The sequence below is a fragment of the Pyxicephalus adspersus genome, chromosome Z (assembly GCF_032062135.1).
Source record: "Pyxicephalus adspersus chromosome Z, UCB_Pads_2.0, whole genome shotgun sequence".
Lineage (NCBI taxonomy): Eukaryota > Metazoa > Chordata > Amphibia > Anura > Pyxicephalidae > Pyxicephalus > Pyxicephalus adspersus.
Window position 1 is genome coordinate 16,814,775 of NC_092871.1, and position 19,561 is coordinate 16,834,335.

The window sequence follows — 19,561 nt, forward strand, 5'->3', positions numbered from 1 at the left end:
GGATACTAAAATGAGATAACTGGAGGATGGGGTGGACAGGGGGCAACTGGACTGCCTATCATTCCCTATAGCTACGCAGCACAAATGAGGGTGTGCAGCATCTGACCCATCTGCCCATCAAGTGGTGACTGGACACCCTGAGCTATCAAATGACCCAACCACAAACAGGGGAACGCAGCAACATTTAGATGGGTTTGGATTTGAAAATAGTAGCATGATGAGCAACATATAAGCAAAACTGTAAACTGATACACAACAGTATATCTGCTCCTTCAATAAGCATTGTTCTCAGCTTTCTTTGTGAACTAAAGAACACCCTCCGCTTGTTATGAACCTTCATGTACTAAATTGCAATTTTAGCTGTCAAACTGACAGCCTCTCACAATCACAGCTCTGTGTGCTCCTAATAAATAGATCACAGGACCCTGCTGTCATAGAACTCTGTTAATCTGCAGGACATACCTTCAATTTAATTAACAAGAAAGAAATTGAAACTTTTTCTGACAAAGGGAACTATAAAAACATGCCTGTTCAGCACATTTAAATGATACATTGTATTGGTAAGTAACTTAATCATAACCAGTGACTGATTTTCTTGCACCATTCTACACATTCATAGGTTATATTGGGTGACCTGTGTTACACAAAAAGGTCAGGATATAAAGCTAGGGTGTTTATACCAGCTTCTTCTTTCTCCACTGATTCACCATGGACCATAACAGAAAACAATGGGATGTAATTTCCTGTGAATGACACTGCGATTTATAAGCAGGGCAACATACAAAGGTTGATATCACAGTTGCTTGTGACACGTTTCACTGATCAAAGTCCGCTTTATCAGATAATTGGATCTATAACTTTTTCCTATGTTTGGGTACAGACTATACTACATGGGAATCTGTTGGTAATAATCATATACTACATGTACACAAAAATATTTTTATATGTACACCTTATATTTGTACACACTCTTTCACAATTTGAGGCTTACCAACCCTGGCATTGTTATCTTGAAATGTGGCTGTACAATCAGGGAAGAAAAAACCTTTCAATGGAAAAACCTGGCCAGATCATGGTACTGCTTCCATAGGCACCCCTATGGCTGTTGTGCAGTACTTTTATGATCACTGACATGGATCAGGAGTATTGACTTCACTGACTGCATGCTTGTTTTCAATCAGTGACTTCCGATCTGAATATATTGTGTGATGATTCTTGTTTTTTCAGTTATTCAAACAATGAGCATTACTTTTGTAATAAACCAGTCTTGCTAGGTATCTTTTTCAGGGAACGTTTCACTTTGCAGAAAAATAATTCTAAAGTATTATTATTTCAGTTTAATTTATATCTGAACTCCAGGCAAACAGCTGATATATCATGGTGTTATTTATCTACCAACGGTTTTTTTTTCTGTCTATCTAATCCAGAAACTTAAGCCTTGTATAGATCTCCAATGGATGCCAGATGTTTGTCGCTGGAAGCGATCTTTCATGATTGTTCCAGTGACCGATGAATGAATGGGCGCTGTACATATAGCACCATTCTGTTCGATGGAGAGACCCCATCGTGTTTTCCACCAGGTTGGATTGATGAGTAATATTGGAGGACCTATGTAGAAGTGCTGATTTTCTATTGTCTCTTTGTACTGCTTCTACCTTCCCTTTCTCTGAGCAATGCAATGCAAGCTGCAAAAAGGCCGACACCATGTTAAATTCTGCCGCTTATATTTCTTGCCTTTAAAAAACACACCTAATGATATATTATTCATTGCAGAGCTGCAGTGATTTATGCCTTTCAAATCTATTTGCATATCAGGGCAAATTTAAAAAAAACACACAGTACATGCACATTCCCTTTTCTTTTCAAAAAGACCCTGTAAGTAAAGAAGAACACCTCTTGATCTCCCAGAAATGTGCTTAAATGTCCTGTTGTGTGCTGACTGTTTTGATGGTGTGTCAGCCCTGCTCCATTTTTTCTTGCCTAACTACTCCAGGAAAGCCAACACTCTCCCATCTCCAAAACATAATGGCCAATCTTTCTGTACTCCCAAGATAAGAACCTGAAGGGGTAAATACAGGAAGGTTGCACAGGACACAGGACGACTCTGATTTTTTGACATGGTATCAAACAGATATGACAAATTGCATTCAATTATATTTTTAACAGCCTGAAAGCGAGCAAAGTAAATGCATTTATTGTTAGGGATCACATGCACTAAAAGCAAATCTAAACTGAATAAAACAAAGTTACCAGGAGGTAGTGCCAACTGACAAAAGAGACATGCAATGTGGAAAATTAAATCTCTGGCCCCTGGTGGCATTTTGTTTTAGCTCTACATTGCATGGCCCATGCCCCAGTGGTGAGCCAGCTGCCCGGGGAAATGTAACTCCGGTGCGTGCATCATCATTGGTCACCCATTAGCAGAAGAGGATCTCTGTACACTTGGAAATCCACTGTGGAGTTGGTAGTAAATGTGGCGATGACAGGACTTTGGATCTCTCATTGCTGTAGGGCAGCTACACGCAGGAAAGTCCGTGCCATAGTTGGCAAATATGCCATGCATGCTTGCTGATTATGGCAGAAGCTCAGCACCTACCAATAAGTTCTGTGCTGCTTTAATGTGTTAAGATATAATATTAATGAATATAATGACTTTGGACATAATAAACCTTATGCACCGGGCTGGGATAAGCTGTCACGCTATGGAACTGATGAGGAGGAATGGGAGAGGTGCATGGGGTGGGTTCTCCCTCCCTCATTGTCTGTAATTATCGGTAATATGAATGACAGATAATGATTTGTGGTTAGTACATACTGTCTGAGTCACGCAGCAGCCAGGTTTTTTTTTCCTTTTACATAACAACCTAACAGTGTTGTTCCTACAGTCCCAGAGGCTCATTCCTAATACATAATTGTCAAATGGCAGCAAGTCCCCGCTGGCCCTCGAATGGAGGCGCTGCATGCTGTAGCAGTTCCTGTAACCGTGTACAAGGTCTCCTCTACAGCTTCTATCTCACAAGACAATAGGAAAAAATCAAACCTCTGAATTAAAAGGTGGATGTACACCCTAATAATACAATAAGGTGTGCATCCTGAACACATAGTGCATATACTAGTTTTCAGCTATATCTGGCTACAGAACACCCCTCCACACTCACTCAGGAATGGTTTTAGACAAAATCAAATATGAAATGGGGGCCCCAAATGCACAACATCCTTGTTTCCTGCACCCCTTGATATTCTGTAATTTTGGGCCCAGGAGGTCCTAGGCAATTGCTTTTTCTGTCTATCTAATCCAGAAACTTAAGCCTTGTATAGATCTCCAATGGATGCCAGATGTTTGTCGCTGGAAGCGATCTTTCATGATTGTTCCAGTGACCGATGAATGAATGGGCGCTGTACATATAGCACCATTCTGTTCGATGGAGAGACCCCATCGTGTTTTCCACCAGGTTGGATTGATGAGTAATATTGGAGGACCTATGTAGAAGTGCTGATTTTCTATTGTCTCTTTGTACTGCTTCTACCTTCCCTTTCTCTGAGCAATGCAATGCAAGCTGCAAAAAGGCCGACACCATGTTAAATTCTGCCGCTTATATTTCTTGCCTTTAAAAAACACACCTAATGATATATTATTCATTGCAGAGCTGCAGTGATTTATGCCTTTCAAATCTATTTGCATATCAGGGCAAATTTAAAAAAAACACACAGTACATGCACATTCCCTTTTCTTTTCAAAAAGACCCTGTAAGTAAAGAAGAACACCTCTTGATCTCCCAGAAATGTGCTTAAATGTCCTGTTGTGTGCTGACTGTTTTGATGGTGTGTCAGCCCTGCTCCATTTTTTCTTGCCTAACTACTCCAGGAAAGCCAACACTCTCCCATCTCCAAAACATAATGGCCAATCTTTCTGTACTCCCAAGATAAGAACCTGAAGGGGTAAATACAGGAAGGTTGCACAGGACACAGGACGACTCTGATTTTTTGACATGGTATCAAACAGATATGACAAATTGCATTCAATTATATTTTTAACAGCCTGAAAGCGAGCAAAGTAAATGCATTTATTGTTAGGGATCACATGCACTAAAAGCAAATCTAAACTGAATAAAACAAAGTTACCAGGAGGTAGTGCCAACTGACAAAAGAGACATGCAATGTGGAAAATTAAATCTCTGGCCCCTGGTGGCATTTTGTTTTAGCTCTACATTGCATGGCCCATGCCCCAGTGGTGAGCCAGCTGCCCGGGGAAATGTAACTCCGGTGCGTGCATCATCATTGGTCACCCATTAGCCGAAGAGGATCTCTGTACACTTGGAAATCCACTGTGGAGTTGGTAGTAAATGTGGCGATGACAGGACTTTGGATCTCTCATTGCTGTAGGGCAGCTACACGCAGGAAAGTCCGTGCCATAGTTGGCAAATATGCCATGCATGCTTGCTGATTATGGCAGAAGCTCAGCACCTACCAATAAGTTCTGTACTGCTTTAATGTGTTAAGATATAATATTAATGAATATAATGACTTTGGACATAATAAACCTTATGCACCGGGCTGGGATAAGCTGTCACGCTATGGAACTGATGAGGAGGAATGGGAGAGGTGCATGGGGTGGGTTCTCCCTCCCTCATTGTCTGTAATTATCGGTAATATGAATGACAGATAATGATTTGTGGTTAGTACATACTGTCTGAGTCACGCAGCAGCCAGGTTTTTTTTTCCTTTTACATAACAACCTAACAGTGTTGTTCCTACAGTCCCAGAGGCTCATTCCTAATACATAATTGTCAAATGGCAGCAAGTCCCCGCTGGCCCTCGAATGGAGGCGCTGCATGCTGTAGCAGTTCCTGTAACCGTGTACAAGGTCTCCTCTACAGCTTCTATCTCACAAGACAATGGGAAAAAATCAAACCTCTGAATTAAAAGGTGGATGTACACCCTAATAATACAATAAGGTGTGCATCCTGAACACATAGTGCATATACTAGTTTTCAGCTATATCTGGCTACAGAACACCCCTCCACACTCACTCAGGAATGGTTTTAGACAAAATGAAATATGAAATGGGGGCCCCAAATGCACAACATCCTTGTTTCCTGCACCCCTTGATATTCTGTAATTTTGGGCCCAGGAGGTCCTAGGCAATTGCCCAGTTGTTCCTAGTCCATAAACAACCCCAATAACACTTTTTTGCCCTATTGTGGCAGTTCTGCTTCTGTGAGAAAGCATTGTCACCCCAGGTCAGGAAGTAGAGTAAAAATGAAGGGGAAAAGCCTTAAAATAGAAATTTAAAGTAGTTATTTAATTGTCAGTCTTGTAAGCTGCAATATATCACATAACAATATCAAAAGTAACATTATAAAAAAGACTATGTCTCTGTTCTAAGCTTTCTGGTTACCACCTCTACTGTGGGGTCTCAGCTTATTAGTGGATTCTTTAAACTATTGCTTTGATATCCATACATTTTCGGGGGCTAATCCTGGGAATGACCAGACTAAGTGTGAGTGGTGGCGGTACAAAGTGGATATGGCTTACAGTGAGGGAGTTTGGTTTTTTAAATATAGAAAAGTTAGCCCCAGTTTTATTATTAGAAAATAATTATTACAAAAGTTATTACAAAAGTTTCATTCCATTTTTCCAATATTGGGCCATAATATAACACTGGGGTCCATGTTAAAATATGAGTGCCCCTCAGGCTGGACTTCCACCTTCTATTCTTCATTTCTTTGATCTCCCATTCTGCTGCCCAAACACAGGCCTTAAATGACCAATTTTGAATGTTGTCTTTTTAATTTATTGGAAAAATGTCTGCCCTGTTTGCAGTTCAAGGAACATTTGAGTGTCTCCTCCATAACCCCAGCTGTGCTGCTTTATTTGCAGGGATGGATTTTTCTGGTTGATTGGTATTGTTTTATCTGAGACTGTCCAGTGCCTTCTTCTCTACCTCTCTCTCTTCCATTCATTGACACAAACATGCAGGTGTTGGTATAAAAGATTGCTTACCAGATTGTTGGTCTTCACGGAACCAGCCCCTGTCTTTTGTTGGTAAGCAGCTTTGGCCAAACACTGTCCTGCTATTGTCATTCCTGATGGATGGATTTCTTTATTTTGCAGAAATATTGACTCAAATATGTGATCAGACTTTGTACAGTTAAGTATTTACATATTTAAAAGCAGTAAATGTGCTTTAAAAAAAACACCTCACTGACCTCTGTAGCCCCAGATACTGTGGAGTAACTCATCCTCAAATTCATACCTGAAAGAGAAGCACTCTGCTCTCTGTTTCTTAGAACTTAGAAGAGTTGCTAAATTTTACGTAATGGTGGCACTGCTTGCCAGCCGCTGATCTACCGCTACCCCATGCTGCTTATTATTTAGTTGAGAATGAGCAGTCGTTTTTGGTAGATTCACTTTCTCATACACCATTTAATAATTGCCTGAAAAAAAAACATCTTTGACTGTCAACTACTAGAAAAAAGACATGGTTGGTGGTGGTTGGATTTACTGCACCAGTTTGCAACTGTCCCTGTAATCCAGCTTCTGTTGCACATCTTCTCCATTTTCATTAGAAATAAAAAGGCTGCTAACTGCTGGGAGGAGAAGCACAATGGTTACTTAATGAAAATGAAAGTGAACTAGTTGTCAACTTTGAGGATGAGGTGCTTCACAGTGCCTTCAGATGTCCACTGTCAATTACTGCCCCTTGAACCGATCACTAAAGATCATTTTTAGGGGAGATTTTAGGATCAGCTCTGTGCTGAGCAGCCTGTAATTTTCCATAGAGAAGGGAAGGGGAAGGATAAACATGAGGCACCCCTCTGCACTGGTATACAATACAATATAATATAATATATACAATTTATAAAAAATAGGAGTAATTTGCATTATATCATTGAGTGATGAGTGGCCTACAGAAACAAGTCCAAGGTAGTTTAGAAGTTCTCAGCTCCCCCTTACTCAGTCAAACTTTGCCCCTTTCTAACTAACCCAAATGAAATACAAACAGACCACATATTGGGAAACTTCAACTAAACTTTTACCCAAACTCACAGCCACAGGGTGTACAAATACTTCAGCTTTATAACCACCAGGGTGACCTGCAGAAATATGACCAGAGCAGCTCAGAAGTCCCCAAATCCCCTACCGCTGCTCTGCCGATCTCCAACTTCCTTTTACTAACCCAAAATAAATACAAACAAACCACAGATTGGGAAATATTAACTAAGCTATGAACCAAAGTTACTGCTGTGTGTACAAATACTTTGGATTGATAACTGCCTGGGTGGCCTCCAGGAATATAACCCGGTAGATTAGAAGTCCCACTCCTGCTGCTCAGCCACCCCAACCATGCTCTTATTAAACCAAAAGAAATACAAATGTTTGGAAACTTCAATAATCTACAACCCAAACTCCGTGTGTGCAAATATTTTTGGCTTATACCTGCCTGAAGATAAAAAAAACAGTCCACAAGTCAGGAAACTTCAACTGAATTATGACCCAATCTCTGTGTGCGCAAATAATTTGGCTTTATAATCACCTAGGACACCACCGGAAACATGACCAGTGTAGCTTAAAGGTCCCCAGACACCCACTTCTGCTTCTTGGACAACTTTAACCACCATCCAACCCAAAAGAAACATAAACAGACCGTGTGTTATGGAAACCTCAACCAAACTATCACCCAAGTTCCATGAGTACACATAGTTCAGGTATATACCCACCTAGGTGACCTGCAGAAACCTAACTATGGCAGCTCAGAAGTTCCCACACCAGCCAGCCTTTGCCCCATCTTACTAAACTAGAGGGAATACAAACAACATACACCACATATTTCTTTAACCAAAACTTCAGCCAAAATATGACCCAAACTCACAACCCTGTGTACAAATATTTTGGGTTGATAACCGCCTGGGTGACCTGCAGAAACATAGGTATGGCAGCTCAGAGGTTCCCACACTCCCACGCTTAGTCAGCCTCTACCCCATTTTACTAATCTAGAAGGAATAAAAACCACATACACCACATATTTTTTCAACCAAAATATGATCCAAACTTACAACCCCATGTACAAATAATTTGGGTTTATAACCGCCTGGGGGAACATGACTCGGGTAGCTCAGAGATCCCACTGCTGCTTGGCAAATCTCATGAATGCTCTTTTATAACCATGGGTGTCATGGAGAAACTAACAATTGTTGTTGCTTTTTTGAATGCGTTTGAAATGTATAAGACAAATAAAAATTTAGTACAAAGCACACAGATGATGTCAGTCCTGCCGGAGCCCCCCCAGGCTTTGACCACTATAGTTTACAGCCTACATGGCCTGTTCAATGGATTTGTGCCCGGGAGTGCATGCTATCAATCAATGAGTGATCCCGTAGGCCCAGGCAGTGGTATTGAAAGATAGGACGGTTATGGTGTTTGTTTTGGCGTGGTGACAGGTAGACGTTACTCTGGACTTTGTTCAGTTTATAACTGAAACTTCACAACACATCACAGCCGTGTCCACGTGGGAATCGCTGAGCTGCTTCATGGACGACGTGCACCACCTTGCAGTCTGAGCACCCTAACATAACCAAGCTGCCTTCAGGTAAGGGGCTATGTGGACACTTGTCAAGGGAGAACTTAGTACTGAAATTCTCTCAGCAATTAAAGTGGAACTCCAGTCAAACAAATAATGCACACATGGAATATATATGAGTTGTTTTTCTTTTTAGAATTTCTGACCATCTGGTCCTGAGATTTACACAACTTTGCAACACAGCACAGCCCTGTCTCGTGGAAAACCCTTGCTTATTAGTGCTCATAGTGCTTTTACCATTGCAGCACAACTGACCAGCTCCACATTCTGTTTTACCAGTGCTTTTTTGTTTTTTGAGTTTTATTGATTTTTGTATTTTATATTTGTTCAGCTTTAAGGGCTTTCAAACAAACTGACAGGGTATGGGAGCTTTACACCAGGCAGCTCAGTGTCAGGAAAATGGCTTTTTTCAGCAAGCTTTGAGAAGGGCAGTTTGTTAAAAAAAACAACTCTCCAAGTTTTTGAAAGTTTTTGATTATTTAGTATATTTCTTTATTATGGTTGTCACACATCTGTATTGCACCCTGCATCTGTATTGCACTTTGCTTTTGCTACTTATTTTTCACCTATACCAAGGACAATTTTTGGGGGAGCAAATTAATTGTGGGGGAAACCAGAGTGTATAGAGGAAACCCATGCAATCAAGGGGAGGACATGCAAACTCCATGTAGATAGGATTCAAACACAGAAGCCATCCATGTCACCCCACTGGTTCCCCAATTTGAAAGCCTGCTTGGCGTCACATATTAGAGAAACCATTGTTTTCTATGTGCAGCACAAACCTTTTATTGAGATATAATTGTAAAGATATATTTGCAGTTCAGGGTAATTTCCAGCTGCTAAAATTTTATGTGTCAATATATAATACAGCACAGGTTTATTACAGGTTACAAGTTATTACTAGCACTGGTGACACAGCATTTTTTTGCTATCTAAGTATTATCAATTTTAGAATTTGAGGTTAAGGATAAAGTTTGGGATTGGGTTAAAAATTAGGATTTGTGCTTAGTTAAAGGTTGGATGGTACCATGCAGCTGCCAGATTGTTTTAGGTTGACTGAGCAATGAAATGGGCCAGTTAGGATACTGTTCCAGTCATTATTTGGCCCCCTTAATAACCGTCAGTTTTTTGTCCCCTGTCTCTTTCACCGCTTTAATTTATCCAAACTTATTGGCTTCAGCCTGTTGGAACAGTTTTATGGACAGTGGTCAGAGTACCAGGACAGATTATGTTCAGATTGAAGGAATGGTAATATTTGGATCCTTCAGTGGCCCCTGCCCTATACAAATAGAGCGCCACTGGCATGACTTACCTATTAGTTGGCCAAGTACAAAGCCTGGTCTGTAGCCCACCCATATTTTGACATTTCAGAGAGGCCTGTCTGACATTGCTGATGCTCAGGGGGCTGACCTCTCCCCACTACAAGCTTAAGATCTCCTATTGCAAACGTTGGGTGAAGCAGCTTACCTGCCTGGGGCTAATTTGATGTCTGAAGGAGCAAGATATATGGTTTGAGGCATGAGGATGAAGGATTGATGGCTGATCTGAGGTCTGAGGGTGCAGAGACTGGGGAATATCTGATGTCTGAAGGAACCGAGGCTGATCCTAAGTCTAAAGGTGCAGGTTATGTGGCTAACCTAAGACTTGAGGATGCAAGATTTATGGTTGATCTGAGATCTAAAGCTGCAGAATATGTTACTGATCTAGTCAAAATCTGCAGGAACGGTGGTCCATGGCAGTTCACTGGCACTAAATAATTTACATTTGATGCCTAACTTTGTCAAAAAGACAACTTCTCTTGCGTTGGGGCTTATGTTTTCTTGACATGATATTTAGGCTTTCCTGCCAATTCTGCCAAGTTGGCAACACAGTGACCTTGTGTCATTCTGGTTTTATAGACCAGTCACGTAAACTTTTATGTTGTCAGGACTGCAAATAGTTTAACTGTCTGGGAAAAACACTGTTAGACTAAAACCTAAATCTTTCCTGTCTGCATAGATGATCCTTTGGGTATGGCTTCCCTCAGTAATATTAAGCTATAAGCTATTTTGGTGTGTGATTGCTTTTTTTAAGTGATGGGCATCCAATCCCATATATGTATATTGTGGCCACATTATATAAGTGACATATTTTGCTTTCAAAACAGCCTGAATTCTTTGCAGCAAGGGTTCAGCAAGGTGATGGAACGTTTCCTTGTAGACTTTGAGCTATGTTGTTAACTTGATAACTTCAAGCAGTTTCTGTGGATTTTTGGTTGCACCCTCATGCTGTTATAACTAATTGTTTTATCAAAGTGCCCCAATTCCCTTTATCTGATGGAGCTTTTTTTGTCCCCCAATCCTCCCTATTTGTCCCTCCTTCTGGTCTGATTTTTAGACCTTTATAAAAAATTGTCCTGTTTAACTGTGCTAAACCTTTTATCCAACTTCTAAATATTTGCATTTGACTTTCAAAAGCCTATATACAGAAAAAGAAATGGTAAAAATAAACTTGTGGGTTTAAACAACGGGTGTAATAATTCTTCATGGTCTATGCAATGGGGGAGTGGCAGGGAGTGTGTTCTTTGCTTACATACATTTACCAAACAGGTGTTTCTAGCACTTTTTTACCCTTTAATTGTCCAGTTTGGGTGACCCACCCTGATATATTCTTCTGCCGCAGTCCATTCTCTACACAGTTTTTTTGAGCTCAGAGTTGCTGGTTTGCACATGCAATCTGTAATACTTAAAGGGGGAAAGCAGTGTTCTTGACCTTTTTAACATGGAGGAACCATTGAAATAACTTTTAGGTCTTCAGGGAACCCCTGCTATAATTCTATGTTTACAACTCACAGTACATTAGTGTTTTGGTCAGTGGAGGAATGCTTCTTTCATTGTTAGCTATTGGTAAGTCTGTCACACCTACAGATCGCCATAAAAAAAAAGTGTCACTTAAACCGACCTGAGAAGCACAAATTGCTTGTTGCTCAAGGAAACATTAGCAACTTCTGGAGGAACCCTGGTTGAGAAACATTGGGTTAGAGATTACCTATCACTTTAACAAGTTGGTTTTCTCCAAAACGAATGGTTACTGATTATTTTTTGTTTGTCTACTACTGTCTATGCAACTGCAATATGTGAAATGATGTAACCACCAAATCTGGCATCAACAGTCATTCCACAGATAAAGTTACCCAATGTTCTCCATTCTGATGTTCAGTTTAATATCAACCAAGACCAATGACCATTTGTGAATGTTAAATGTATAAAGTTTCAGCCTTATGATGTTTTGTTTGCATAAAACAAGTGCATGTACCAAAACCAAGACCATAGAATAAATATCAACGTGTAAATTAATCTCAATTTGTAAATTAAATCCAACCTGGCAGTTTTTGTCCCGATAAAATTCAGCTTTAATGCTTGTCTTACTGAATAGTTACATATAGAGAGTGTATATGACAGATGAGCTTTAAATAAGTGGTTTTAGCAGCGGAATATTACAATAGAAACAGAATATATTGAATATAAATACATACTGCATATTATGTGACATTAAACACATCTACAAATTATCTATGTGCTGTGTCTTTCTCTAATTACAGGGGGAAATTGGAATAATTATACATCCTGTTCTCTGTTTCTTTGTGCAGAGCTTTGTGGAAATAACCAGAATGGATTTAAAATAGAAACTAAACCTGATATTTGCTAAATAAAAAATCATATTTAGTAGTTTGGAGATGAGCTGACCTCAAGACAAATGGCTTAAATAGATTTAATGGATACAGTATATGGACCTGCCAAACGATTTGGATTTCTGTCCATTCAGTTCTGAAATGTACATATCCTTAGCATACATTACAGCCAGTGCTCTCTTTTGGCATTCCCTGCTCTCATTTACAATACATGGCTACTAGCCCTACATGCAAAGATTAATAAGCATGTTAGAAAATCCAATGCTTGATGCCACAGTGTTTGGTTGCACCCATGTGATCCAATAAACCAACATACAGGATGTATTTTATTGCCTTCTGGGAGTTACCACTCCTTCCATGTAACATTACAGAATGTATACTAACATCCAATAATGCTTGTTTTATTTGCTACATTTAACTTTTATTAATATTGATCAGCCATTTGAATTGATTTCTCACACCTTTCTCTTTTAGGGGCACCAATTGCCTTGAAGATTTGAGAATGTGGAAGACATTATCTTCATGACTTATTCTTGTCTTTGGAAAATCCAAGATGTTTCCCATATACCTACCATTTTCTTTCTGACCATTCCTTTCAAATCCTGCATAATGTTTACCCAACATCCCAAACTGACTTTTCCTTTGCTTTTTCTCTGAACTGCTCCTCTATTTGTCAAACAACCTGTTTCCTAATTTTACTTTATAACCATTTTCTCATTGGCCAGTTTAAGAGATATTCTTCAATTCTACATGATGTTGCCCTGACTCTTCTAAACTATGTCTTCCACTCATATTACCACCTAGTTGGCTGCACTATTACAATGCTAAAATTGCTAAACACTGACCACTGCTCTAATCCAAAAACATTCACTAAATGAAAAGCTTGTTAATATTCTTTATGCTAACCTACCGGTAACTTCTTTGAGGTTGCTCCAGAATCCTTTCCCCTCTACATGTGCATTTTGGCCACCTAGACATCGTCTACCTTGAGTGTTGTGGCAAATGTGACTCCATGGCCCAAAATAAAATCCTCTCTAGCTCCAGTGTTACCTATTCAAGTATACTTGCTTCTAGCATGTGCAGTGCACCAAATGGAGAAGATGCCAATGCATGGAATTCTGAGTGTTCTCCACCTAGAATGTCTCCATCTTCTCAACCTGTAAAAACTTCTTTTGACATGTCCACGGATTCACCAGAGTATGTCTCTCCTGTTAATAATGATATTTTTCCCATTAATTTGGATTCTACTTCAGATTGTTCAACCACTCACATCTATGAAGGTCTTATTAATAGTTACTTCACATATTCTAATGTCACTCCATCCACCACTCTAAACCTTCACTCTCAAGAACATCTTGACCCAGACATTGATTCTTCCTGTTCTGACATTAGTGACAAAAATGATTTGTCTGCTGTGTCAATCAAACACCAAAACTATCCCTTTATCTGTATTTGCTCCCTTACGAAGTCTGATCAACAACTGGAAATGTACAGTAAATGTGAACTATGCAAAGGATCAGTGGAAAACAAAGTCAGGTGAGTAGCATAAAATACATTTTTCTGTGAAAAAAAACCTATACACAACACAAAGTGGAAAGCAGCATTTACAGGTAGTCCCTGAGTTAAGGCCATCTGGCATACAGACATGTCCTAGATACAAATGAGGCTTACCTGATCGTTCGTGTGCAGGACAGAGGCTTGATGGAGGGGGGGAGGGGGTTTGCATGACTTGCAGAAGAAATCTTTTGCTAATCAAAGCTGAGACTGATCTCTTCTGCAACCTCTTGTAACACTTTAATGACCAAGACAAACTCTGCAGTTGTTTCTTTTTGCATATCAAAGCACAGCTTGCTCCAAAAGTTAATGAATGTCTAAGCTCCATCCATAAAGTATTGTTTGTGAATAACTCAAAGTGAGGATTTTATACAGTAATTGACACCACGCTGCCCAATAATATGTTGAGACAACCATCTGTCCTAATTGCATTTAATAAAATAATGTGCCTGTTCCGACTTACATACAAATTTAACTTAAGGACAAACCTACAGTCCCTATCTCGTATGTAACCTGGGGACTACCTTTCATTTCATTATCATACCCATAACCAATCCAAAGGTCCTAAAGAGCTTTTTGAGACACTCAAACCAAACACAAAAAATGTGAAAAGTATGTAAATACAGTCTTCTAGTGTCAATGTTCTCTGTGCCTTCTGCACAATACATATATTTCTTACTAGATTTATCAAAATAGGTAAGTATAGGGAAGTCTGATAAAAAAAACCCTAGGAACCTCACCTTGCTTTAATTCCCCTAATATGTCAGGCTCTCTGTCTGTCATGATTCTATGTTGTGTTGTTCAGTGGTTCTAATGGTGGCCAGGATAAGCTATGACCCATTCATTTTTCATGGTCCATCATAATTGAACCACTGTTTTATAAATGAAGATTCTGCCCCCTTTTACTGCTATTGACCCCATCCAACCACTTTATTAGAATACATCTCCACATAATCCTTTGTTTGATATGGTATTTGTATTCCTCAACACCTTTTGCTTTTCTCTGCAGAATGCAGCAGGACAGACAGCTATGTGAACCGTTCCTGGACTCTCTTTCACGGTTAGAAGATTGGCTACAGATGACACAGATAGCGGCTTCTCTTTGGAATCCTTCCCAAACCCTACACAATGAAGCCAAACTGGCATTGAGAAAATACGAGGTTAAAAAAACAGTTTTCAGTCATTCATCAACATCCAATATTCACCTGTTTGTTTCTTACATTCTGTTTATTATTCTCAGGTTCTTCTCAAGGAAATTCAAGAGAAGTTGCGGGACCTGGAAACACTAAATAGGAAATATTGGAGAATCACACAGATTTCCCATCAAATGTTGCTTCCAACTACTCTTCGAAGTAGGATGCAGGAGGTCAACCACTTCTGGGACCATTTGCAGAAGGAGGCAGAGGCCATCTACCAGACTTTGAAGGTATCTCATCAGCTTTGCAATATCTGGAAGCAGAAAAATATTTTGTAAAATATGTGATTGCACCAAGCTAAGAGTAAAACTAATATTTCATCTTCTTACAGTCCAAGGTCCTGCAAAGAGAGGACTTTGATACAGATCAGGATGATGTCAAGCTGTGTCTAACTGAGATGAACATGGAACTGTCCAGTGTGGAGTATATCTACAATGGTAACTCCACTGAGAAAATCCAACAACTGAAGGTATAGCAGTCCAATAACTTCAACAAAAATATTCATATAGGAATATACTGTATACATTTATTGTGTTTTATGTATGGCTTTTACTTGAAATGAGCCTCCCTGGTGTAGACATCTAAAGGTCCTGAGACCACATTCAGGATTCCTCCATCTTTTATGTGATATTAGCAGACCAACATATTAGGAGATGTCATCAGACTAGAATTTTATAGTATCCTTCTTTGTTCATTTCCCAGTAGATACAAGAAAGGTTATGTAGGGAGGTAAAATGGGGGAGTTGGACCAGCACAGAGAGAATTTAGATACTCCAAGAAGAGAAGAAGTCTTCGATGTGCAAGGAGGGAGGGGGCTATACTAGGGAATATACACCTAGAGTTTAATTGGCACATGTAAGGAGACTTTGAAAAGAAGATTGGAAATACAGTCCTCCAAGTAGAGCAGTGTGGACACCACTGACAGTATCAAAGGATAGTATCAACACATTCTCCAATAGCATGCAGAGATCCCATCTGAAGCTGGTGTATAGCGGCATTATGTCAGCTTAGCAGCAAGAAGCAGTGTCAACTTCCAAGATGCACATCATCAGAATTGCTTTAGGTGTCCATTACAGTTTCCTTATAAATGGTAACTTATTTTGGTTTCTTTATTCATTGTTCTTTATACAGTTTATGCAAATATTGAAAACTGTTAAGTTACCCAATAGGGGATGCAAATTGCACATGGCGCCTGTGAAGATGATTTTGACCCCATTTATCAAACCCACAAATGTATGTCTTCACGCTTGAATGAAACCAGGGAATGTTTGTTATCCTGGAACTTGGTTGGTTTTTATATTACTCCTGCAATGTTTACTAAGACAGGTCATTTACCCTTTACTCCCTAGCCATAACAATTACATCACAAATAATGCAAACACCATCACCAGCACTTAGAGGTCATTGTATTACAACATGCAGATCTAGCATCATGCTAAAAGACAGTAATTATAGGGTCTGATTTACTAAAGCTCTCCAAGGCTGGAGAGGATACACTTTCATTAGGAAGCTAGGTGATCAAGCAAACCTGGAATGGATCTGGTCCCGGATTAAAAACAACTTTGAAGAAAATCCATTCCAGGTTTGCTGGATCATCCAGCTTCACTGATGAAGTGTATCCTCCACTGCCTTGGAGGGCTTTAATAAATTAGCCCCATAGTGTCTAGTGGCGTGAAGGTTTCATGATGCCTCCAAAAAAATAGGGATTCTGATCCTTTATACATTCATTATACAGCAATATACGTGATGCCGACTTTTTTTTTGATAGTCTTTTTTTAAGTATGTGTATGATCCTTTGATCACTGTAGTCTATTGTACTCTTTAGCTGAAGCTGATGGAAAACCCAACCAGGATGACATTTATCCTCTTTTTGTTCTCAGTAATACTAATCTCCTCCTGCCTTTTCAACCACTTCCTTTCTACATGCATTCATCTGACTGCACGCCTTTGCTATTGATTGACCCTCTTATATTATTGACAATAGAAGAGCATGCCTGTGCAGTATTTGTAGGTGCAACCACTTGTAGCCTGTAGGTGTACAATAAGAAATGCCTGAGCACAATCGATCATAACAGGATCAATGGGAATTATTTTCATAAATGCAGATTTAAACACATCTTTCAAAATATCATTAACATTTTATTACTTATGTGTGATTTTAGTGATTGGGTTCAAATCTACTTTAGAATTCTTATTATTTATTTATTATTTAATTATCTTCTATTGTTTTCAGGTGAATATATTATATCACTTAATACCAATCTTTCTTTTTCAGGCCTTCCAGGAAGATGTGTGGAATAATATGAAGCGGGTGGAGGGTCTTTTAGAGCGTGGAGATCAGCTCATTTATGAAAGCGATCCACAAGATGCAGTGGCCTTAGAGGAGGAAATGACTGAACTAGGCTCTTACTGCCAAGAGATATTCATCCGTCTTTCTCGACTGCAGAAACGGCTTGTGAGCACCAAGCTGGTATGTATATATGCTTATACCCCGTAGTGAGAGAAACCAGACTAATAGTTTACAGACCTTATGGGAACGTTTGTGCAGTTTGCAGACGCCCCAGGCCTTGGCTTTATTTCAGGGGGAAACAATGATAATCATCTTGAAACAGCTGATCACCCCAAAGGCCATAGACATACAGTTAAGTTTACACATAAAAAGACTTTACTGAATGGGGTTGGATGGTAAAATGAATATCCTATCTTCATGGGAATACAAACACTTGACCATGTTTGCCAAATGATAATAATGGAAAGATTGGACTAATGGTACAACTTTATAGAGCACAGACTGAAATGTCCTACATATAACAGTTTAGAGCAGTGTTTTTCATCCAGGGTTCCTCCAGAGGTTTATATGTGTTCCTGGAGTAATTTGTGCCCCTCAGGTCAGTTTAAGTGACACCAATGATCTTTTTGGCTATCTGTAAGGATGACATTCTTTCTAATGGCCAACAATGTAAGCGGCATTTTTCCTATTGACCACCAAGCTAATATACTGTGACCTGTGGATATAGAAAATATAGCAGGGGTTCCACAAGACCTGAAAGTTATTTGAATGGTTCCCCAATGTTAAAATGTTTGAGAAACAGTGGTTTAGGTGCTTGGTACGTAGACTTTGCCAGATCATCTTGAGAGTGCAGAATCTATGACATGGGTCCCATAACTTTACATCTTTTTTATATGTATCTTCTTTCATATGCAGTAAATAAACTTTCATACTACATTGTTGAATGGGTCTGTGACTTAATGTATTGATGTAAAAGACAGCCAAGCCAACTAACATTTATAAAAAGGATCAGGAATAGAAATTTCTGTTTGTTCTCATGACAGTGAATATCTGTGTCCCAGCTCTTTATTGTCCATATAGTTATCCTACTTTCATATCTACATGGAAGATATTACATACAAAGTAATGTCATCTATGTAAAAAAAAACACCATTCCCCCTATTTGTATAGTACAATAGTACTCCCTTCCTGACAGACCCTCCCTCGTTTTCTGGGAAAAGATAAACCAATCTAACTTATTTTTATTTTTTAAAGTCTTATGTTTCTAGAAGTGATCAGGCTATAACAAATCTATTGAACCAGAGGGGACATTTTAAAAGTGGCACTGCTTCAAATCATACAATGTCACACAGATGTCATGTAACCAGACCAATAGTACTTAGAAGAATTCTTTAAAATAGGTTTTGATTCAGCCTGTTATGCCTTAATAGCTTTATTTAAAGTTGTTGAAGCTGCCATAACATAGGTCCATTATTTCTTTGCATTTTATAAAAATGATTTTGTTGGTAGTATAGTATATTAGTACTATAGTACTAATAGTAATATTAGTTTCTTAGTATATTAGTACATTTCTAAAGGTCACATGAATTTTTTACTGTTATTATATGTTTTTATCTACTTAAATGGTTATGGAAATCTTAAAACTTTTGATCAATTAACCATCACAAACTAAGTCACAAACCAATAAGCTTTTTCACCTTTTCCTTCAAGGTCTTTGAAGATGATGTTCTCGATAGTGGTTTTGAACATGTGTCATCTGGGTCTTCTGATGTGTTCCTGGATCTTGACTTTGAAGAGGATGAAATTCCTGGTCTACCTAATCTTCCTCCTGCCAAAACAGCCTTTGCCATTGATCTGGAATGGGACCCGATGGGGGATGTTGGCAGCTCAGGGTCTCATGATGAGATCCCAAGATCTAGTATGTGACCAATTTCTTGTCTGGAATTCATCATTTATAAATAATGTGTAGACTAATTCGTAACAGGGTCAACCCACACCAGACTAATCTTACAGTTTTGGTCATCTTGCTGGGCTGAATTATCAACTTATCTTCCTTTATCTTTATTAAACTCCCTTAGTCATATCCCTGCCAAATTTAAACATATCTTCATCTGAATTTCTGCTTAAAGTATTTCAAATATATATATATATATATATATATATATATATATATATATATATATAATTATATAAAAATTCTTTATATAGTAAAATGAAAATCTGATATGTAAGAACCTTTACAATGGCCAATTGAAGGTGGAACTGGGTGT

General features: G+C 39.0%; 1 protein-coding gene across 4 annotated transcripts in view; it reads left to right on the forward strand.

Annotated features, from left to right (window-relative positions):
• Positions 1–19,561, forward strand: part of SYNE4 (spectrin repeat containing nuclear envelope family member 4) — a 38,199-nt gene that overhangs the window by 9,874 nt on the left and 8,764 nt on the right. For 2 of the 4 annotated variants that reach the window (XM_072431925.1, XM_072431927.1), the window contains exons 2-7: positions 12,726–13,787; positions 14,815–14,965; positions 15,046–15,231; positions 15,333–15,470; positions 17,277–17,471; positions 19,002–19,209. In XM_072431925.1, the coding sequence (XP_072288026.1) occupies positions 13,264–13,787; positions 14,815–14,965; positions 15,046–15,231; positions 15,333–15,470; positions 17,277–17,471; positions 19,002–19,209 (1,402 nt within the window). In that variant the 5' untranslated portion in view covers positions 12,726–13,263. Of the gene's footprint in view, positions 1–8,486; positions 8,591–10,052; positions 10,199–12,725; positions 13,788–14,814; positions 14,966–15,045; positions 15,232–15,332; positions 15,471–17,276; positions 17,472–19,001; positions 19,210–19,561 lie in introns of those variants that run through there. The other 2 variants (XM_072431924.1, XM_072431928.1) reach the window with 2 other exon arrangements.